This window comes from Scyliorhinus torazame, chromosome 1 (assembly GCF_047496885.1).
Source record: "Scyliorhinus torazame isolate Kashiwa2021f chromosome 1, sScyTor2.1, whole genome shotgun sequence".
NCBI classification, from domain to species: Eukaryota; Metazoa; Chordata; class Chondrichthyes; order Carcharhiniformes; family Scyliorhinidae; genus Scyliorhinus; species Scyliorhinus torazame.
Genome location: NC_092707.1, coordinates 254,646,521 through 254,670,763, shown reverse-complemented (window position 1 = coordinate 254,670,763; position 24,243 = coordinate 254,646,521). Strand labels below are relative to the sequence as shown.

The following is a 24,243-nucleotide window of genomic DNA, read 5'->3' as shown; positions in this document are numbered from 1 at the left end:
CACATGTGAGCTCTTCGCGCTTGGGAATTGGATAATGCTCCCTCATGATATTGTGATTTAGATCCTTGGGATCAATGCAAATTCTCAATTCGCCGGAAGGCTTTTTTACACATACCATGGAACTGACCCAGTCGGTCGGTTCCGTGACTTTGGAAATCACTCCTTGGTTCTGGAGGTCCTGCAGCTGCTGCTTGAGGCGGTCCTTAAGGGGTGTTGGGACCCTGCGAGGTGCATGCACCACAGGCGTGGCATTCGGTTTTAATAAAATCTTATAGGTGTATGGGAGCGTGCCCATGCCCTCGAAGTAATCGTGGTACTGGTTGATAATGGCGTCGAGCTACGCCCTGAAAAATTGACCATGCCCAGAAATCGGAGGACCGCCTTCTTGTCCTCTGGTGTTTTCATAGCTGTGATGGCAGCTACCTTGTCCGCATCCGGCTGAACACCCAATTGGGAGATGTGGTCCCCGAGGAACTGGAGTTCCGTCTGACCAAAAGAGCATTTGGCTCTGTTGAGGCGGAGGCCATGCTCCTGTATACGTCTGAATATGCCATGCTCCTGCGGGGTGTTCCTGCTACTCCCTGAAGTTGGTGTCCTGAAAGGCAGACGCATCAGCAGAAGAGAGTGAACTCTCTGAACTAGGTTCAACAGCTTGCATGCCTGCGCGCCAAGCAGGGAGGCTTTCGAGGAGCCCACGATTTCAAAGGGAAGGATGGCTTTGCGTGACCTGTGCGTCACTTCAAGTTGACACGAGCCGTGGCAGCAATGGCATTGCCATTATAATCTAATAGCTGGCAGGCTGATGGGAGGATGGCTGGTTTGACACGAAGGCTTTGGAGGTCAGACCGGGCAATGAGATTGGCGGAGGCACCAGTGTCCAGGCGGAACCGTATTTGGGACTGGTTGACCGTAAGGGTGGCACACCACTCATCGTCCGGATCGACGCTGTAAACCGACAGAGGCTGGATTCTTTGCTTCGGGGACACCCTGTTTTTTGTAACGATACCGACTCGAAAAGGTGTCTTCGGGCCCTCGGTGTCAATATCGGGCAGTAGGTCCGCATCGGACTCGGTGACCGTGGGTTGAATGGCCCGGACATTCCTGCGAGTCTGGCCGGAGCGATACGAATTGGCAGGCCGAGCTGATCTGCATAAAGCAGCATAGTGGCCAAGTTTGCCACATCTCAGGCATTGTCGGGATTTGGCAGGGCATTGCCGCTTTAAGTGGGCGGAGCCACAGTTGCCGCACGTTGTAGTGTCAGTACGTTCGCTGCGCCACCGCGCATGCGCGGCGCAGCCGTACATGGTGCGCGCCTGCGCAGTACGTTCGTCGACGTCCCCTCGTTCGGTGCGCACAAGCGCGGGAGTCCGCAGAGAGCGCGTGAAATGGCCGCCCTCATCCAGGCTGAGGCCCTTGAGTTGCTCGATTGCTTGGACCCGTTCTTCCTCGTGGGGGCCTTGCCGCGCTGTTTCAACCGCTTGGATGTGGGAACACCGACTAGTGGCGTGTTCGTGTAGCACGCAGGTCTCGATGGTGGTCGCTAGGGTGAGCTAGAACAAAGAACAAAGAAAAGTACAGCACAGGAATAGGCCCTTCGGCCCTCCAAGCCCGTGCCGACCATGCTGCCAGACTAAACTACAATCTTCTACACTTCCTGGGTCCGTATCCCTCTATTCCCATCCTATTCATGTATTTGTCAAGATGCTCCTTAAATGTCACTATCGTCCCTGCTTTCACCACCTCCTCCGGTAGCGGGTTCCAGGTACCCACTACTCTCTGTGTAAAAAAACTTGCCTTGTACTTCTACTCTAAACCTTGCCCCTTGCACCTTAAACCTATGCCCCCTAGTAATTGACCCCTCTACCCTGGGGAAACGCCTCTGACTATCCACTCTGTCTATGCCCCTCATAATTTTGTAGACCTCTATCAGGTCGCCCCTCAACCTCCGTCGTTCCAGTGAGAACAAACCGAGTTTATTCAACCGCTCCTCATAGCTAATGCCCTCCATACCAGGCAACATTCTGGTAAATCTCTTCTGCACCCTCTCTAAAGCCTCCACATCCTTCTGGTAGTGTGGTGACCAGAATTGAACACTATACTCCAAGTGTGGCCTAACTAAGGTTCTATACAGCTGCAACATGACTTGCCAATTCTTATACTCAATGCCCCGGCCAATGAAGGCAAGCATGCCGTATGCCTTCTCCACCTGTGTTGCCCCTTTCAGTGACCTGTGGACCTGTACACCTAGATCTCTCTGACTTTCAATACTCTTGAGGGTTCTACCATTCACTGTATATTCCCTACCTGCATTAGACCTTCCAAAATGCATTACCTCACATTTGTCCGGATCAAACTCCATCTGCCATCTCTCCGCCCAAGTCTCCAAACAATCTAAATCCTGCTGTATCCTCTGACAGTCCTCATCACTATCCGCAATTCCACCAACCTTCGTGTCGTCTGCAAACTTACTAATCAGACCAGTTACATTTTCCTACAAATCATTTATATATACTACAAACAGCAAAGGTCCCAGCACTGATCCCTGTGGAACACCACTGGTCACAGCCCTCCAATTAGAAAAGCATCCTTCCATTGCTACTCTCTGCCTTCTATGACCTCGCCAGTTCTGTATCCACCTTGCCAGCTCACCTCTGATCCCATGTGACTTCACCTTTTGTACTAGTCTACCATGAGAGACCTTGTCAAAGGCCTTACTGAAGTCCATATAAACAACATCCACTGCCCTACCTGCATCAATCACCTTTGTAACCTCTTCAAAAAACTCTATCAAGTTAGTGAGACACGACCTCCCCTTCACAAAACCATGCTGCCTCTCACTAATACGTCCATTTGCTTCCAAATGGCAGTAGATCCTGTCTCGAAGAATTCTCTCCAGTAATTTCCCTACTATTGACGTAAGGCTCACCGGCCTGTAATTCCCTGGATTATCCTTGCTACCCTTCTTAAACAGAGGAACAACATTGGCTATTCTCCAGTCCTCCGGGACATCACCTGAAGACAGTGAGGATCCAAAGAGTTCTGTCAAGGCCACAGCAATATCCTCTCTAGCCTCCTTCAGTATTCTGCGGTAGATCCCATCAGGCCCTGGGGACTTATCTACCGTAATATTTTTCAAGACGCCCAACACCTCGGGCGAAATTCTCCGGAAACGGCGCAATGTCCACCGACTGGCGCCCAAAACGGCGCAAATCAGTCGGGCATCGCGCCGCCCCAAAGATGCGGAATGCTCCACATCTTTGGGGGCCGAGCCCCAACCTTAAGGGGCTAGGTCGGCGCCGGACGAATTTCCGCCCTGCTAGCTGGCGGAAAAGGCCTTTGGTGCCCCGCCAGCTGGCGCGGAAATGACATCTCCGGGCGGCGCATGCGCGGGAGCGTTAGTGGCCGCTGACGGCATTCCCGCGCATGCGCAGTGGAGGGAGTCGCTTCTGCCTCCGCCATGGTGGAGACCGTGGCGGAGGCGGAAGGGAAAGAGTGCCCCCACGGCACAGGCCCGCCCGCGGATCGGTGGGCCCCGATCGCGGGCCAGGCCACCGTGGGGGCACCACCCGGGGCCAGATCGCCCCGCACCCCCCCCCAGGACCTCGGAGCCCGCCTGCGCCGCCTTGTCCCGCTGGTAAGGTAGGTGGTTTAATTTACGCCGGCGGGACAGAGATTTTAGCGGCCGGACTTCGGCCCATCCGGGCCGGAGAATCGCGCGGGGGGGTCCGCCAACCGGCGCGGCGCGATTCCCGCCCCCGCCGAATATCCGGTGCCGGAGACTTCGGCAACCGGCGGGGGCGGGATTCACGCCAGCCCCCGGCGATTCTCTGACCCGGCGGGGGGTCGGAGAATCTCGCCCCTCATCTTTTTGGATCTCAATGTGACCCAGGCGATCTACACACCCTTCTCCAGACTCAACATCTATCAATTCCTTTGCTTTGGTGAATACTGATGCAAAGTATTCACTTAGTACCTCGCCCACTTCCTCTGGCTCCACACATAGATTCCCTTGCCTATCCTTCAGTGGGCCAACCCTTTCCCTGGCTACCCTCTTGCTTTTTATGTACGTGTCAAAAGCCTTGGGATTTTCCATAACCCTATTTGCCAATGACTTTTCGTGACCCCTTCTAGCCCTCCTGACACCTTGCTTAAGTTCCTTCCTACTTTCCTTATATTCCACACAGTCTTCGTCTGTTCCCAGCCTTTTAGCCCTGACAAATGCCTCCTTTTTCTTTTTGACGAGGCCTACAATATCTCTCGTTCTCCAAGGTTCCCGAAAATTGCCGTATTTATCCTTCTTCCTCACAGGAACATGCCGGTCCTGAATTCCTTTCAACTGACACTTGAAAGCCTTCCATATGTCAGATGTTGATTTGCCCTCAAACATCTGCTCCCAATCTATGTTCTTCAGTTCCCGCCTAATATTGTTATAATTAGCCTTCCCCCAATTTAGCACATTCTTCCTAGGAGCACTCTTATCCTTGTCCACCAGCACTTTAAAACTTACTGAATTGTGGTCACTGTTCCCGAAATGCTCCCCTACTGAAACATCTACCACCTGGCCGGGCTCATTCCCCAATACCAGGTCCAGTACCGCCCCTTCCCTAGTTGGACTGTCTACATATTGTTTTCAGAAGCCCTGCTGGATGCTCCTTACAAACTCCGCCCCGTCTAAGCCCCTGGCACTAAGTGAGTCCCAGTCAATATTGGGGAAGTTGAAGTCTCCCATCACAACAACCCTGTTGTTTTTACTCTTTTCCAAAATCTGTCTACCTATCTGCTCCTCTATCACCCGCTGGCTGTTGGGAGGCCTGTAGTAAACCCCCAACATTGTGACGGCACCCTTCTTATTCCTGATTTCTACCCATATAGCCTCACTGCCCTCTGAGGTGTCCTCCCGTAGTACAGCTGTGATATTCTCCCTAACCAGTAGCGCAACTCCGCCACCCCTTTTACATCCACCTCTATCCCGCCTGAAACATCTAAATCCTGGAACGTTTTGCTGCCAATCCTGCCCTTCCCTCAACCAGGTCTCTGTCATGGCAACAACATCATAGTTCCAAGTACTAATCCAAGCTCTAAGTTCATCTGCCTTACCCATAATACTTCTTGCATTAAAACATATGCACTTCAGGCCACCAGACCCGCTGTGTTCAGCAACCTCACCCTGTCTGCTCTGCCTCAGAGCCATACTGGCCCTATTCCCTAGTTCTCCCTCAATGCTCTCACCTTCTGACCTATTGCTCCCGTGCTCACCCCCCTGCCATACTAGTTTAAACCCTCCCGTGTGACACTAGCAAACCTCGCGGCCAGGATATTTACCTCGAGGAGCTGCTGGCATAGGGGGTCCGACTGAACACCGAAAACGATCTGGTCGCGTATCATGGAGTCGGAGGTGAGCCTGTAATTACAGGACTGCGCAAGGATGCGGAGGTGGGTGAGAAAGGACTGGAAAGGTTCATCCTTACCCTGCAAACGCTGTTGGAATACATAGTGCTCAAAACTTTCATTCACCTCTATGTTGCAGTGAGTGTCAAACTTGAGGAGGACCGTCTTGAATTTTGATTTATCTTCACCATCAGCAAAGGTGAGAGAATTGAAAATGTGGATGGCATGTTCCCCGGCCGTGGGTAGGAAGAGAGCAATCTTCCTGGTGTCTGAGGCAGCTTCCCGGTCTGTGGCTTCAAGGTAGAGCTGGAAGCGTTGTTTGAATATCTTCCAGTTGGCCCCCAGGTTACCGATGATGCGGAGCGGCGGCGGCGGGCGGACGCTGTCCATTTTGCAGGATGGCTGTATGCTGGTGGAAGGAAGATCACGTGCAGGTAATTCTAAGAAGTTCTAATATCCCATCACTCCATGATGTGTTGTGTGCTCTGGATCCGTGGAACACATACAGGCCACCAACACTGAAAATACTGCAACACTATTTTATTAAGTTAGAAACTGTTGAATATACTTTCACTGTGGGTTAACACGATGTTAGATTAAACTAAAGACCTATGCCTGTCCGAACCAGTGTATGCACTCAGCACATGGTGAGGATTTGTCCTATAAGCTGTAAGCTCTGTCCTTGTAGGAGGCTGTATCCCGAATGAAGGGAACTCTGATGCCCCCTGTCTTTATAGTGCGTGTGCTCTAACTGGTGATTGGCTGTGGTGTTGTATGTGTTGATTGGTCTTGCTGTGTGTCCACCAGTGTGTGTGTATCTGCACCATGATATACTGGTGTATATTATGACAGCTGCCTTCAATTCTTCTTCCCTCACCAGCCAGGACATATACCCTCTTGCCTGAAAAAGGTCTCAATTGTCACTCTTGGCTCAATAGTAATAATCATGCCTCTCAGCCGAGTGACCATGCATTCAATTCTTGTTCCAGAGGCTTTGAGCACATGATGTAAGCTGACACTCCAGTGCAATATTGAGGGAATGCTGCAATGTCGGACCTGCCGTCTTTCAGATGAGACACTGAACTGAGGCCGTTTCAGGAGGATGTAAACAAAAAAAATCTCTTGACCCTATTTTAGAGAAGAGCGGGCCATTCTGTCTAGTGTTCTACTCAACATCTATCCCGAAAGCAGATGATCGGGTCTTTTATTCCAGGCCAGATCGTGAGAGTTTTCTGTGTGAAAATTGATTGTCATTGTTTCTCTACAACAGTGACCACACTTCAGCTGAACTGCACTAGCTGCAAAGCACTTTGGGATGTCCTGTGGTCAGGAAAGGCATCACATATAAAGGCAAGTTAGTTTTCTTTTGAACGCCCCTGCAAGAACTGTTGTTGTTCCCACACACACTTAGTAATTCTAAGTAGATCATACATCCAAGGTGTTCCCATTTGCACGGTGCATCCCTTGGGCTGCTTCTATTCTTGCAAGCCTGAATCTGGGTCACCTTCTGTTGCTGTGAATGGAAGTCATTCTTTTTCACTTTGTTAACAGCTTGAAAGGATGAAGAGAACATCAGCGATAACTTCCTTGTTTGTCTAATTTTGACTGGTGCTTGCCAGGTTTAACAGGATAGTTCTCTCACCTCAGCAGATCACTTAAAGCCTGATAAATGCATTTTTGAAAAATCAAATGTCCATTCTGGGTATGTGGGCTTGGCTGGCAAGGACAGCATTTATTGCCCATCCTCGGTTACCCGGAGTGGCTTTGCTCGGGCACTTCAGAGGGCAATGAGGAGCCAACCATTCTGGTGTGGGAATGGGGTCAGGGTAGGCGGACTGGGTGAGGATGGCTGGGTTTCCTTCCCCAAAGGACATTGGCGAACTAGTTGGGTTCATGACACTCTGACAGATTTATGCTCACTTTCACTGATGCCAGCTTTTGATTCACTTTGGACCTGAATTCTTTCAATCTGAATTCAGACTTGGTGTGTGGGGGTGGCGGTGGGGGTTTGAAACAAGGCAACATATTGTTAAAAATAGAGCTAGGCCATTCTGGGGTGATGTTAGACAGCACTTCTTCACATAGAGGCTGGTGGAATTTTCTCTTTTGAAAGGCCATTGAGGCCAGGCTAATTAGAAACAGAGATTGATTGTTTTTTGATGTGTAAGAGTTAGAGAATAAAGGTGGATAAATACAGATAAGCCATGATCTCATTGCAGGCTCAAAGGGCTAAACGGCCTACTCCTGCCCCTATATAAATTCACACATTGCCAGGATGAGATTTGCCCTCTCATTTTCTGGATTGTTAGTCCGCACTGTACTCCCTAAAATTGTATCACCTCTGTATCCTGGGCGAGTGCAGTAACCCAGGAGACACGAAGATAAAAGTTAAACCAAATTTATTTTAACTTAAAGCTTAACTTAAAAGTAAAGCCGCACCCACGGAATACAATACTGGTGTTCCAGCCCGGGACTAACAGGAACTCCCAGTCAGAGTCTGGCATGGTATTTAAAAGGCTCGATAACGGGTCCCAGCTGGACTGGCTTCCGCCCGTTACTATGGGAACTCGAATTCCACGAGCCCCACAGGAGATCCCTCGTGATCCTCGTGAGGGTTATCACAAGAAGTGAGAAGCATCTTTGACCCATTGTATGTACGCCATGCACCCTTGCTTTTTGCGCCAAGTGGAGCTTCCCAGCTGCCCCACAGATGGGGCAGGAGGGTTTACAAACTTTAATTTGTATACTTGCCTGTATAGTGCCTGGATGGCTGTATGGTGCAGTGGAATTATTACTGCAGCAACTGCACTGGGCCCCTTTGTGCATTACAGTGGTGACGGGAGGTGTGGTGGTGGGGGCAGGGGGGTTGGGTTACAGAAACACTCTCATGGAGAACAGGCAGCCCATTTTACACCTTTTCCTTTACAGTGGATCCACAAAATCAGATGCAGAATGGCACAGACCCCGATGTGCCAACTGCCCATTTTGGGCTGTTGGTGGTGTCTTGACTTCAATGTTTACCCATCTCCGCCCACATATGGTGAGGCTCATTAAGCAACAGACCTTTTTTGAGTAGAAATTCCCAAGTTTTAATTCTCCCACTGTGCTTTAATTACATTAAAAAAAAAAATCATTGTTATTAGATTAATTTTCAGATTTTTTTGTATGAGAGGGGGGACTTACTCTGAAACGTAATAAGCGAACTCAACAGGAAACCTATCAAAGCAGCTCAAGAACTGTCATCTCCTCCCATTGAAAAGCAACAGAAGCAAGGCACAACTGGATTGGTCATCAAACTGCTACCTTTCCCAAAGCCATTAATGACTGATGTGACCATCATAGGAAAAGGAGGAGGCCATTTAGCCCTTCAAGCCTGTTCTGCCAATCAATTAAAACATGACTGATAGTTTAGTTCATTCTGTTCATCCATCGACCCATATTGATTAATGAGGGGAGAAGGTGGTGTAGTGGCAATCTCACTGGGCTCGTAATCCAGAGGCCCAGGCTATTGCTCTGAGGGCACAGGGTTCAAATCCCTCCACAAATGAATTTAATTTAAAAATCTGGAATATAAAGCTAGTCTTAATAATAGTGACCACAAAACAGTTGTTGAATGTCATAAAAACCCATCTGGTTCACTTGAGTCCTTTAAGGGAAGGAAATCTGCCCCCCTTAACTGGTCTGGCCTACATGTGACCATGGCAATGGGGTTAACTCTGAAATGGCCTCAACTTGCAAGTTACTCAGTTCAGGGGCGATTTGAGGATGGGCAACAAATCCTGGCCTTGCCAGCAACGTCCGCATCCCATGAAAGAAAAAACAAATCACTTCATAACTGATAACAAAAACCTAGCAATCTCAGTCTTCCAAATTTCAATTGACTGAGCCTCAGACCTGTGAAGTTAAGGAGAAACTGTTTCCAATGGGCAGGAAGATTAATAATCAGAGGACGCCGATTTATGGTAATTGGTATCAATTGGTATAAATGTATAGCTGAGCTGCTGCTTGCCATTATTTCCAAGGGAAGCTGGGTTCTTTGAAGTGTTTTCTCCTCATGGGCCATTGATGTTAGAAAATAAATAAATATTTGGGCACAAATATCCTGGGGGGAGATTTGTTAGTGCTCTTTGGGGGGGTTTAAACTAATGCAGCAGGGGCATGGGAACCTGGATTGTAGTTTTAGGGTAAGGGAGAATGAGAGTATAGAGGTCAGGAGCACAGATTTGACATCGCAGGAGGGGGCCAGTGTTCAGGTAGGTGGTTTGAAGTGTGTCTACTTCAATGCCAGGAGTATACGAAACAAGGTAGGGGAACTGGCAGCGTGGGTTGGTACCTGGGACTTCGATGTTGTGGCCATTTCGGAGACATGGATAGAGCAGGGACAGGAATGGATGTTGCAGGTTCCGGGGTTTAGGTGTTTTAGTAAGCTCAGAGAAGGAGGCAAAAGAGGGGAGGTGTGGCGCTGCTAGTCAAGAGCAGTATTACGGTGGCGGAGAGGATGCTAGATGGGGACTCTTCTGCCGAGGTAGTATGGGCTGAAGTTAGAAACAGGAAAGGAGAGGTCACCCTGTTGGGAGTTTTTTATAGGCCTCCTAATAGTTCTAGGGATGTAGAGGAAAGGATGGCGAAGATGATTCTGGATATGAGCGAAAGTAACAGGGTAGTTATTATGGGAGATTTTAACTTTCCAAATATTGACTGGAAAAGATATAGTTCGAGTACAATAGATGGGTCGTTTTTTGTACAGTGTGTGCAGGAGGGTTTCCTGAAACAATATGTTGACAGGCCAACAAGAGGCGAGGCCACGTTGGATTTGGTTTTGGGTAATGAACCAGGCCAGGTGTTGGATTTGGAGGTAGGAGAGCACTTTGGGGACAGTGACCACAATTCGGTGACGTTTACGTTAATGATGGAAAGGGATAAGTATACACCGCAGGGCAAGAGTTATAGCTGGGGGAAGGGCAATTATGATGCCATTAGACGTGACTTGGGGGGGATAAGGTGGAGAAGTAGGCTGCAAGTGTTGGGCACACTGGATAAGTGGGGCTTGTTCAAGGATCAGCTACTGCGTGTTCTTGATAAGTATGTACCGGTCAGACAGGGAGGAAGGCGTCGAGCGAGGGAACCGTGGTTTACCAAGGAAGTGGAATCTCTTGTTAAGAGGAAGAAGGAGGCCTATGTGAAGATGAGGTGTGAAGTTTCGGTTGGGGCGATGGATAGTTACAAGGTAGCGAGGAAGGATCTAAAGAGAGAGCTAAGACGAGCAAGGAGGGGACATGAGAAGTATTTGGCAGGAAGGATCAAGGAAAACCCAAAAGCTTTCTATAGGTATGTCAGGAATAAGCGAATGACTAGGGAAAGAGTAGGACCAGTCAAGGACAGGGATGGGAAATTGTGTGTGGAATCTGAAGAGATAGGCGAGATACTAAATGAATATTTTTCGTCAGTATTCACTCAGGAAAAAGATAATGTTGTGGAGGAGAATGCTGAGCCCCAGGCTAATAGAATAGATGGCATTGAGGTACGTAGGGAAGAGGTGTTGGCAATTCTGGACAGGCTGAAAATAGATAAGTCCCCGGGACCTGATGGGATTTATCCTAGGATTCTATGGGAGGCCAGGGAAGAGATTGCTGGACCTTTGGCTTTGATTTTTATGTCATCATTGGCTACAGGAATAGTGCCAGAGGACTGGAAGACAGCAAATGTGGTCCCTTTGTTCAAAAAGGGGAGCAGAGACAACCCCGGCAACTATAGGCCGGTGAGCCTCACGTCTGTAGTGGGTAAAGTCTTGGAGGGGATTATAAGAGACAAGATTTATAATCATCTAGATAGGAATAATATGATCAGGGATAGTCAGCATGGCTTTGTGAAGGGTAGGTCATGCCTCACAAACCTTATTGAGTTCTTTGAGAAGGTGACTGAACAGGTAGACGAGGGTAGAGCAGTTGATGTGGTGTATATGGATTTCAGCAAAGCGTTTGATAAGGTTCCCCACGGTAGGCTATTGCAAAAAATACGGAGGCTGGGGATTGAGGGTGATTTAGAGATGTGGATCAGAAATTGGCTAGCTGAAAGAAGACAGAGGGTGGTGGTTGATGGGAAATGTTCAGAATGGAGTACAGTCACAAGTGGAGTACCACAAGGATCTGTTCTGGGGCCGTTGCTGTTTGTCATTTTTATCAATGACCTAGAGGAAGGCGCAGAAGGGTGGGTGAGTAAATTTGCAGACGATACTAAAGTTGATGGTGTTGTCGATAGTGTGGAAGGATGTAGCAGATTACAGAGGGATATAGATAAGCTGCAGAGCTGGGCCGAGAGGTGGCAAATGGAGTTTAATGTAGAGAAGTGTGAGGTGATTCACTTTGGAAGGAATAACAGGAATGCGGAATATTTGGCTAATGGTAAAGTTGTTGAAAGTGTGGATGAGCAGAGGGATCTAGGTGTCCATGTACATAGATCCCTGAAAGTTGCCACCCAGGTTGATAGGGTTGTGAAGAAGGCCTATGGAGTGTTGGCCTTTATTGGTAGAGGGATTGAGTTCCGGAGTCGGGAGGTCATGTTGCAGCTGTACAGAACTCTGGTACGGCCGCATTTGGAGTATTGCGTACAGTTCTGGTCACCGCATTATAGGAAGGACGTGGAGGCTTTGGAGCGGGTGCAGAGGAGATTTACCAGGATGTTGCCTGGTATGGAGGGAAAATCTTATGAGGAAAGGCTGATGGACTTGAGGTTGTTTTCGTTGGAGAGAAGAAGGTTAAGAGGAGACTTAATAGAGGCATACAAAATGATCAGGGGGTTGGATAGGGTGGACAGTGAGAGCCTTCTCCCGCGGATGGATATGGCTGGCACGAGGGGACATAACTTTAAACTGAGGGGTAATAGATATAGGACAGAGGTCAGAGGTAGGTTCTTTACGCAAAGAGTAGTGAGGCCGTGGAATGCCCTACCTGCTACAGTGGTGAACTCGCCAACATTGAGGGCATTTAAAAGTTTATTGGATAAACATATGGATGATAATGGCATAGTGTAGGTTGGATGGCTTTTGTTTCGGTGCAACATCGTGGGCCGAAGGGCCTGTACTGCGCTGTATTGTTCTATGTTCTATGTTCTATGTTCTAAATGTAGGAATGCTGGCTGTAACCTTCAAACAGAGCCTGTATTGCATGGTACTTCTGTGGGTTGGTTGAGCGAGAAGGGGAACATGACGTGGGATGATACTGCTCTGGAGCTTGAGGGATGTCCGTTGCATTAACCTTCCCCTATTTCCCCCATGGAGGGATGCTCACGCGTGCTCTCCTCAAAGGAAATCAAACGTTTATGATTTACGACCTGCTCCTGATTCCACTTCTTCCTTGTATTATGTGCAGCTGTGTTATGTAAGCAGGGACGCAAGTCTGACGGTGTTGTAACTTGACGGAGAAGTACATACTGGTGGCAGATCAATCTGCAGCCTGTATTATGTGGCAGTGACTGGCCATGTGTCATGCATTTAGGTTGTTATAATGATTTTATCTGTGAAATCCTTTCAGTGTGCCAAGACTCTCAATTGTAAGTTGCAGTTTGTATCTTAGCCCTGCTGGTGTGTGGATTACACTCTTTAAAAAATGACTTTACTCTTGAGTGAATGATGTAAGTCGCTCTGTTAGTGGCCTGAGCATCTTTCATTCAGGAGCCTGCCCGTACATCTAGCCATATAATAGTATAACGCAGGTTGTCTCATTCCCCCTTGCGATGTGAACCAGATATTCATGTCTGTTGCTCATTGGGTCTCCCTTACTTTTTCCAAAGGGGCCGGTTTAGCTCAGTTAGCTGGACAGCTGGTTTGTGATGCAGAGCAAGGCCAAGAGCGGGTTCAAACCCTGCACCGGCTGAGGTTATTCATGAAAACCCTGCCTTCTCAACTTCGCCTGAGGTGTGGTGATCCTCAGGTTAAATCACCACCAGGCAGCTCTCCCCCCACAAAGGGGAAAGCAGCCTATGTTCATCTGGGACTATGGCGACTTTACTTTTTCCAATGTTGAACTGAGAAAACAACTGGTAAAACAAAGTTATATAAGGGAAGGTGCTTTATTCCACAGATTATGAACATACAAAAATAGTTAGGATCATTTTTGTGTGATTTAATCTGTACCATTTATCTTTGCATTATAACATACAAATAATGAACAAGCTACACTTCCTCAGATTAGTCACCTTGTTTGACTCAAACAAAATTACTATTCTGTGTTTTCCTTTTGAATATGGTCAAAACTTGTCCTTGCAGATTCTGTTTCAAACCTGACCCGTTGCCAATAGGTCCCTGTCTTACCCCTTTTTATGACCAGAGGATAGACTTGCAAGAGAACCATGGTCAAATGATTGGGACCAGTGACTTCCCATCACAATGGGTGTGAAGGTGATCATCAATTGCTTTGACAGGCTAACAATTTGTGTATTGTGTACAGCTCTGGGAAAACAGCATCAAAGCCTAGCTCATTAGCAGTTGTAATATCCTTTTGCTTCAATGCCACTTGTTTTAAAGATTTAGCTGAATGTGATTTAAGACACAAACCTTAAATGAGGCTTCTTTTGTTTTCCAAACAGTGGGTGTGCGTGAGAATAAGTGAAAGAGCTGGACAAGTTTCTGGGACTTTGGCATGGGTCACAAGTAAACGTGAGATGTAGGTATAGATACAGGTCGAGTTGAGGGAAGGTTCAGGACCAGTTGAGATGCCTTCCTCCTCCTTCGAGGGATACTACACAGAGACTCACGATGTGCAGCCCACACTGAGAATTTGGTAACATTTTTTTAAAGCAGCCATCAGCTAATGATGAGGAGACAAGAGAGATGGGGAGGCCACTGTTAACGGTGCGAGGAGCAGCACACAGAGCATTTATCAAAGGACAAGGTCCATGAGGTACCTTCCAGGCTGCTGTGGACTTGCGGGGATATTGATTTCAAGAATTGGAAAATGTGCAACAAAAAAAACCCAAGCAACTTGTGGCGGTGGGAAGGAATGGGAGAGATTTAAAAGCAAGATTGAACATATGGAATAAAAGGCCAGGGGACCAGCAGGAGTAATAAACAGACAGATGTGGTGGCATGGCTGGAGAAATTGAAAAATGAATTGTGAAAGAGATGGAAATGGTTAAAGGAATCAGAGAGTTTAATTTGGACTCGGAGAGGAATGACGGGCTGTCAGAGCCCTTATCAACTTGATCTACCTGAAAGGCAAATCTCACCCTGAAAAGGATAAAATTACTTATTGATGACGGTGCAATATGTTTGGGACAGAGGGTTAATGCCATTATTAAAGGGTAAACTTTCTATTGCTTGATTCTGGTGTGCAGCCACACCCACTGGGAATGCATATCGGGAAATTAACCGCAATAGTCCGTTTGGAAAATCCAGGGACAAATGAATAACGTTTCTTGACAAATGCTGTTGTTGCCGGGTGAGATGTAAGACGCAGACTATTTCCACTGCTGTATAGAAGGCTAAGAGAAGATCAGTTGGGGGCTTAGAGAGGTTTGTGGGGGAGACAATAGCATAAAAATAATGTCACTGGGCAGGTAATCCAAAGGGCCAAGAGCTGGAGGCATGAGTTCAAATCCCACCACGGCAGCTGGTGCTATTTAAACTCAATTAAAACATCTGGAATTGAAAAGCTAGTCTCAGTAATGGTGACCCTGAAACCTTTGTTAATTGTTGTAAAAACCCATCTTGTTCATTAATATCTCTCAGGGGAGGAAATCTGCTGCCTTCCCTGGTCTGGCTGACACGTGACTCCAGACCTACTTAAATGTGGTTGACTCTTAACTAGTTTGTGAAATGGCTCGCCAACCCGCTCAGTTCAAGGGCAATTAGGGATGGGCTACAAATGCTGGTCTTGCCAGCAATCGCCACATCCCATAAAAGAATAAAGTCTTGAGTGGCACGGTGGCACAGTGGTTAGCACCTCTGCCTCACAGTGCCAGGGACGCGGGTTCGATTCCGACCTTGGGTGACTGTGTGCATGTAATCCCTGTGTCTGCATGGGTTTCTTCCGGGTCCTCCCACAATCCAAAGATGTGCCGATAAGGTGGATCGGCTATGCTAAAGTGCCCCTTAGTATTCAAAAGGATAGGTGGGGTTACTGGGTTACGGGGTTAGCATGGGGGGGGGCATGGTCCTTGGTAGGGTTCCCTTTTGGAAGGTCGGTGCAGACTTGATGGGACAATCGGTCTCCTTCTGCACTGCAGGGATACTATTCTATAAAATCTGCAGTGATTCTGTGATATAAAAGAGTTATGCATTAAATTATGCAGTTTTGACAGAAAGAATAATGAAAGACTTTCCACTGAATTGTGAGGCAATGATGTAATTTGAAATAGATATCAAGAGAAAGAGATTAGGAGAAATTTGTTCTTTCGGGGTTACTGGAGCTTGGAATGCTTTGGTCAGAGATTATTTTCCAGACAAGGGAAAATTGGGCAAAGTCAGGAGATTGATAGGACCATGACTGGTGCGGCCTGGCGGTGAGGGTTTGAGTTTCATAGATAGGCTGACACCAGAGACTCAATGCATACAGGTTGCCCTCCCAGTGGCACAGGGGCCAAATGGACCCAATCTGCGCTGTGATGTGCTATTAATTTTGGGATGTGGGCCTCACCAGCTCCTCTGTGGGCACTAAAGCTCCCATTGTGTATGACTAGAGTCACATGGAGGCAGAGGAGGTAGGGGCAATAGGTTCCCATATCACTAGATCTTGGTGAACCAGTTGGCACAATCTGGCAGTTTAAGACAATTGTTCAAAGTGCCAATTTCCTAACTTACCATGACGGGATTTGAACTCAGAACTTCTAGAGATACAAATCCAGTACAATAACTACTACACTGCTCTACATTTCATGAGACTCCAGAGCAGGAGACACATGGAGGTGACAGCCTAAGCTAAACATGGAAGAGATGGTTGCATGCAGGAAATGGGCCACTCAATTCGAGAACATAAGATTCCACACGGCACTTAGTGGGCACTGAAGTGTTCGTACCTGGGCTGCTTACCTTGCATTGCCGGCCACCGTTTTCTTCCTCCTAAACATGTCGAGCAGGCTGTTGGACCGACAGGCAGCATTCCCGTCGCCTACATGCATGCGCACGACATCTGAAGTGGTGAAGGCGCTACGGACATTGCGTTCCGGCTTGGCGATAATGATGTAGATCTTTGGGGTGAACATGCAACCCAGGGCCACAGTCACGCTTAAGCTGACCGAGAAACTGGTAGTGATAATCTTGTAGTTGCTGCCAAAGTAGATCGGAACGAAGGCCAACCATATGATGCACGTTGTGTACATGGTGAAAGCTATGTACTTGGCTTCATTAAAGTTTGCAGGTACGTTCCTGGTCTTGAAGGCGTAGTAGGTGCAGCTCATGATGAGAAGCCCGTTGTACCCTAGAGGGGCTACCACGCCCAGGTTGCTGGTGTTGCAGATTAAGAAGACTTCATTGATGCTCGGGTAGGAAAGGACCGGTGTAGGGGGCTCCAGGATCAGCAGTGTGACCACTATGGTCAGCTGAACACTGATCAAGATGGAAGCGATCACCAACTGGGCCCAGGCACTCATGAACCGGGGCTTGCGGGTGCAGATCTTCTTCTTGCTGCCAGCCAAGATCCTGGCAATACGGTTGGTTTTGGTCACCAAGGCCGAGTAACACATGGCAGCAGCGAGCCCAACCAGGATTCTCTGGAAGTAGCAGGAGGCTAGAGTTGGTTTGGCCAGTAACGTGAACGGGCAGATGTACCCCAGGAAGATGCCAGCCAGGATGATGTAGCAGAGCTCGCGGCTGGAGGACTTGACCACTGGCGTATCCCTGTACAGAACGAAGATAAGAGTGACGAACATAGTAGCAAGGATCCCTAAACAGGAGAAGACCACAGCGATAGCAGACTCCACATCACTCCAACTCAAGTGCTTCACATCAATTCTCTTACAATCTGTGGAAGAGGAAAAAAATATGGAAAAACAGGTTCAGAAATTATGAGTAATTTGGTCGTCGGTCCTTAACATCTCAATGTAACTCAATGTCAATCTTGGTCTGCTAGCACTCTTATGAAGCAGCTCGGGATGTGTATACAAAGTCAACATATAAAGCAACTAGTTAACTCAATACCAATTATCAGTGGTTTGTAAAGTCTAATGCCCAATACTTTCTTTCTCTTTGAAAAACAGAAAAGTACACATTTTGATGGAACTAAAGGTAGGGCTTCGAAATATGTATTTCCTGGGAATGTGATCAGGCCAACAACAACCAACCATAATTTTCTATTACTAAAGTCGGTGGTGTTGTCGATAGTGTGGAAGGATGTAGCAGATTACAGAGGGATATAGATAAGCTGCAGAGCTGGGCTGAGAGGTGGCAAATGGAGTTTAATGTAGAGAAGTGTGAGGTGATTCACTTTGGAAGGAATAACAGGAATGCGGAATATTTGGCTAATGGTAAAGTTCTTGAAAGTGTGGATGAGCAGAGGGATCTAGGTGTCCATGTACATAGATCCCTGAAAGTTGCCACCCAGGTTGATAGGGTTGTGAAGAAGGCCTATGGAGTTTTGGCCTTTATTGGTAGAGGGATTGAGTTCCGGAGTCAGGAGGTCATGTTGCAGCTGTACAGAACTCTGGTACGGCCGCATTTGGAGTATTGCGTACAGTTCTGGTCACCGCATTATAGGAAGGACGTGGAGGCTTTGGAGCGGGTGCAGAGGAGATTTACCAGGATGTTGCCTGGTATGGAGGGAAAATCTTATGAGGAAAGGCTGATGGACTTGAGGTTGTTTTCGTTGGAGAGAAGAAGGTTAAGAGGAGACTTAATAGAGGCATACAAAATGATCAGGGGGTTGGATAGGGTGGACAGTGAGAGCCTTCTCCCGCGGATGGATATGGCTGGCACGAGGGGACATAACTTTAAACTGAGGGGTAATAGATATAGGACAGAGGTCAGAGGTAGGTTCTTTACGCAAAGAGTAGTGAGGCCGTGGAATGCCCTACCTGCTACAGTGGTGAACTCGCCAACATTGAGGGCATTTAAAAGTTTATTGGATAAACATATGGATGATAATGGCATAGTGTAGGTTGGATGGCTTTTGTTTCGGTGCAACATCGTGGGCCGAAGGGCCTGTACTGCGCTGTATTGTTCTATGTTCTATGTTCTATAATCTCAGAACTATCGATCAATAACAGGCCACCGGGTATTTGTAGATAGCAAAGTTCACGCTCCCACTTCTGGGTAGTTCCAAAGAAAATGGCTGCGCGACAAGGAAGAAAGGCCCATTTTTCCAACCCAGCCTGAAACATATAGACCACTTCCTTCATTGGCATTGTCGGAATGTGCAAGGGCCGTGGCTGTCTCACGGTGTCAGGGAGCTAGGTTTGATTCCTGGGGTTGTGTGGGGTTTGCATGTTCTCCCCATATCTGTGTGGGTTTCCTCCGGGTGCTCCAGTTTCCTCCCACAGTCCAAAGGCGTGCAGGCTATGTGGATTGGCCATGATAAATTGCCCTTAGTGACCAAAAAGGTTAGGAGGGGTTATTGGGTTATGGGGATAGGGTGGAAGTGAGGGCTTAACTGGATCGGTGCAGACTCGATGGGCCGAATGGCCTCCTTCTGCACTGTATGTTCTAAGTCTAAGTCTAACATAGTGCATTCAAATAGGGAACTTTGACGGTGCTATTTGACCTTGACTGTGGGTTACATAATGGCGTAGCCAATCGGCTGCCTATTCTGCACTTTCCTCAATGTTTTTTTTCGAAATGATTTAATGTTTCAATGAGGTTTGTACAATTGTTGCCTTCCAGTCACCTGTCAGAATACTGCGTGCAACTCGAGCATGTGAGGAGGGGGACCACACTAATATTCTGAGCCAGCACATTGTGAGTGGAGACGGAGGGCAGAATTCTCTGATAATGGGGCTATGTCCCCACGCCCGCGAGAAAACGGGTGTGAATCTCCTAGCAAGTCCAGAGTGATTCTCCGTTTTGAAGAGGGCTAGCAGGGCCCCGGAATAATCCTCGCAGCTCCGGCGGCCGGTCCGCGTAACATGGTGGACCCACACAGCGGGCTGACCCCGTAAATATAGGCCCCGATCGCGAGCCTGCCCGTCCTGGAGGGCCCCCCTTCCCCATCGGTGACGGAACCCCCCCCCCCCCCCACCCCCCAATCAGGGCAGCAGCGGACTGGGTCTGCAGCCGTCACTCCGTGCTCCTGCCGGGTGGAACCATGAGTGAACCTCTTTCAACGGCCCCCGACCGACGCCACGTTGACCACGCGCGCACGACTGGTGACGATTCTCCGGTCCCCGGAGAATCACGGGAAGGCATCGGACCCGATCGCGGGTCTGATTCCCATTCTCCGCCCCCGCGCCGAGCGTGTTTTCGACCGGAGGCTCGGAGAATCCCGCCCAGAGTTTCCGGGCTGCTATAAAATAGTGGGATTTTACTGTGCAGCTGGGGAATGCTGCATGGATTGCTCCTTAATGACCTCTAAGAACACCTTATCAAGCAAAAATGAGTTTCTCCTCCTTTCTGCCACCTATCTTTGACCCAGGGCACTGTAGATGTGCTAGTTCCACAGAGGCAGGTAGGGTGAACATCCTCACACCCTCTCTCAAGCTCACAGCATATTTTGGCTGGAAGAGCAATGCAGCTTCTCCACTTGGTTGTCATGCAATGTGGGAGTTCCCAGTGCGCACTGGAATTTTCAGTTTCACCTCACGCATGTATAGGTGTGTGCACGCGCACAAAAACATGCAATACACACAGGGGAAATGTTCAGCTGCAGCCTCAGGCAGAAAGGCAGGCTTGACTGGTGCAAATTCCCCGCAGGCATTAATTAACCAACTCTATGGGTGCATTATAGGAATTTTAAAAATCAGAATTGTGTGCAATTTCCATGGGCGGAATTCTCAGTCAGCAGACACCGAAATCAGGAAACGTGATTGGACGGAGAATCGGTTTTGACGCCAAATCGCAATTCTCCGCTGCCTCGCCAGCGGCGTCAATGCATTCTACTCCACACGTACAGTAAACACCGTTGGCATATCATTAGCGGGCCTGACACGGTATTTTCCGGGGGCCTCCGCGATGCTCCGTCTTCACCGGGGGAATTCCCGATGGCGAGGTTCACTTGTGCTTTTAAAAATCGGGAAACAAGTTGTGCGACTGTGAGGGAGAGAGAGGAGGTAGGACATGGGGAGGCACGACCGTGGGCTGCTGTTCCTGATCGGCCAGGCTGGCTGGGTGGGGGGGGGGGGGGGGGAGGGGGATTACTTGCGGAGCAGACTCTGCACTGCCAGCCGGGGCAACCATATAGCCCTTTGGACCTGGTTGGGCACGGGGGTACGCACCATGCTAATATGGCGGCCTTTCACCCCCTGCAGACAATGGATATTGGAATTCAACCAGCAATGGTGGCCTTCCTCCTAGTCGCCACAGCCCTACAGATGCACTACGGCTGTACGAGCTGGAGCTGTTCACGGAGGAGGAAGCTGCAGCAGCGGAGACTGCCCCAGGGGAACAGGAGGCAGCCGGTGAGGATGGAGAGCCGACTGACCAACAAGCCAAGGTGGGGGAGGAGGAGGAGCTGCAAAGGTGGTGCCACGTCTACCGGCAGTACCTGTCATTCAAGGACCTGCCAGACCGGGCATGCCGTTGAAGACTCCGACTGAGTCGAGGCACAGTGCAACATATCTGTCGGATCATGGTGCACCTGGCACCATGGGGGAATGGGAGAGGCCACCCATTCCAGGTGGCCGTCAAGGTGACGGTCGCCCTGAACTTCGGGGCACGTGGTCCTTTCAGGCGCTGAGTGGGGACTTGTCTGGAATCTCACAGAGCTTTGCACACAGGTGCATCCGTGCCGTCACAGAGGCTCTATATGCCCATTCGGCCATTTCAATGTAGTTCGAGCCCATCAGGATGCCCAGGCTGCGAGTTCACCGTCATTGCCAAGGTGCCCCTGGTCCAGGGGCTGATCAACGGGACGCATGACACCTTATGAGCACCTGCAGATGACAAGCCAATCTTTCCAAACCAAAAGGAGTTCCATTCAATGAACGTGCAGCTTGTGTGTGTGATAGTCACCACTGTTGTATTATATTGTCTCTATGGGTATTACGGTAAGGCCCCTGTACTACATGTATGGGGGTAGATCCCTGCCTCCTGGCTCCGCCCAGTAGGTGGAGTATAAATGTGTGTGCTCTACGAACTGCAGCCATTTTGGCAGCAGCTGGAGGAGGCCACACATCTCTGTGTAATAAAGCCTCGATTACTCTCTACTCTCGTCTCGTCGTAATTAATAGTGCATCAGTGTGTGACGATCAGATGCGCACCATACAGGCCTGTGCCCGATACCCGGACAGTATGCACGACACCTGCATCCTGGCACACTCAACGGTTCCTGGCCTCATCGAAGTGCACCCCCGGAGGGGGGGCTGGTTCTTGGGCGACAAGGGTCATCAACTGCGGTCGTGGCTGATGATGCCTATTCGGAGGCCACAGACCGTCGCAGAGACCCGCTACAACAATGCTTCGGCATCCTGAAGATGTGGTTTAGCGCTATACTGGAGGGTTCCTCCAGTATAGCGCTGGGAGGGTCACCCACATCGCGGTGGCCTGCTGCGTCCTCCACAACATGGCATAGCAGTGGAGCGACATGCTGGAGGAGGAGGATGAACGCCAGTCCTCGTCCAACGAGGAGGATGCGGGGTAGGGCGAGAATGGGCAGGACATGGGCCCAAGCAGGCATGGGAGGCCGCAGAATGTGTGCGCCAGGGCCCAATGCGCACAGGTTGCTCTAATCGCCTCCAGGTTCACCGACTGGGTGGGTGGCCACCTCCACACCTCCCCCCCCTTCCCTCCTCCATCCCCCCGCCTGTAACCCTCGTCCGTGATGACTACCTGCCTCGCTACGAGGTGTGGGTCCTGTGTTGGCAGTAACAGCGGGTCTGGCCCGTGGGATGGAGGTTGATGCCAACCCGTTCTGCGATGAGCTCTGGTGCTCCGCATTGTTCGACAACGTCTGACTCCTGCCCACAGTATCACTTTCCACTGTCCACCCGAGTGATCCCTGCATGCAAGCTGGCCACTCCATCACACGGTACCATCGACCCTTAGGGTGGTGAGATGGGGGTGGGACACCGGAGCGGTCAGTAGTAAGCGCTGGCTGAACTGCGGCCCCTGGGCCAATCCCACTCACAATTTCTGCCCATTCCCGGTTGCTGCTCGGTGCCCCAGGTGGTGTGGTGCCCACCCTACTTCTCAGGTGATGCCTGGGGCACCTGGGCAATGCAGCCGATGCTCTCAGCCATGGCCTCCTGCGACTGGGCCACGCTCAGCAGCTCCGCTGTAATGTCCAGATAGCTCTGGCACATGGCTGCCTGTGAGAGGGAAGCCCTGTCCTAGACCTTGGCCACCGCCTGCACAGGTTGCGCCAAGCCTTGGATATCCTGACCCACGGCCGAAACCTTCGCCCGCAAGGCCTCCGCCACGGACGCCACCCTGAGTGGCACGCATGGTCAGCACCACCTTCTGCTACTGCATGCGGTTGGAGTTCTCCAACTGCACCTGCAGGTGCTGGAACTCCACTAATTCAGCCCCAGCATCAACACTTAGTTTCAGGAGCAGGGAATCCCGCTGCTTGTTTTAATGTTGGGTGGAATTTTGCATTTTCTTTCAACTAAGTGTTGTTTTGGGTGGGAAAAGCAGTGTGCTGCCTGCTGATGGCTTTTCCCACCACATTTATCTCAGCCTTCTAGAGATCGGCCATCACAGGAACCTCCCCCCTCCCCCACCCCGCCCCATGGATCTCCCCAAAAGATGCTCCCCTGGCACCACCCCACAATGCCAGCGGACAGTGCCAGGGCATGTCCCTCTCCCTACTGAGGGCTGTCCTTACCTGTGCACCCCCGGCGGGTTCTCTTCACCAGGTTCATGTTGGTCCAAATCTCGGCGACGTGACGTGACGTCACGTTGGCGGGAAATTTGAATGTGATGGGGGGGGATCGATACAGTGGGGAAGGCCGTTAATGATATTAAAATGTATTTAAATGGGGTTCGTCATTGTAGGGCGCAAACTCCAATGCATCATTGGCAGGGGCAGGGATGATTGCATCGCGAGATCTCAAGGGAGCAAATCTTGTTCTTTGGCTCTTGCGAGATTTTGCACCCCCCCTCCCTGTCTCCTTTTATGCCTGCTGCAAATTGGGCACAAGATTCTGGCTGTCATTTCCAGCAACACGCCCTCGTCTGAGTGAAGAAAAAGAATGGTGGTCAGGATATTTCAATATGTGGTTCAAAATCCAGGCTGACCTCTTCAGCGCGGTACTGAAGCAGCGGATGGGCTGTTCGATGGGCTTGGGGGATGTTAGATATGCCAAGGGTACCAATTTGGGAGAATCTCAGTCCTTCCTGGTGTTCTGGGCAACACCCATCACTCAACTAACATCCCGAAAATAGATTGAAAGGGTGGTTGTCACTTTACTATTTGTGCGGGAGCTTGCTGAAAATTAGCTACTGTGTTTTCTTGCTCAGCAATAATGGCTGCACTTAAGATGTACTTCATTGGTTGTGAAGACAAATTCTAAAGGTGACCCAAGGTGGACAAAATGGCCTCCCTCATCTATATCTGTTTTGGATATTGAAATATATGCGAAGGAAAGAAAGACTTGCATTTATGGTGTGCTTTTCATCACCACCGGAGGTTTCAGCGGCAGAGTTGGCCCACATTCAGTTTAAGGATAGGCAGTACCCTAATGGCCTTTCGGTGTAAACTCTTAACTGGTCACTCTCCAAATACTCTGGTCAAGATTGCACACTGCCGCCCGGAGGTGGCAGCCATTCGTCGACTT

At 49.5% G+C, this 24,243-nt stretch overlaps 1 protein-coding gene across 2 annotated transcripts in view; it reads right to left on the bottom strand.

The window, feature by feature from the left end:
• Positions 1–24,243, bottom strand: part of LOC140420708 (metabotropic glutamate receptor 1-like) — a 912,336-nt gene that overhangs the window by 24,697 nt on the left and 863,396 nt on the right. For both annotated transcript variants that reach the window (XM_072504710.1, XM_072504706.1), the window contains exon 8: positions 16,412–17,342. In XM_072504710.1, coding sequence (XP_072360811.1) covers positions 16,412–17,342 — 931 coding nt within the window. The remainder of the gene's footprint in view (positions 1–16,411; positions 17,343–24,243) is intronic.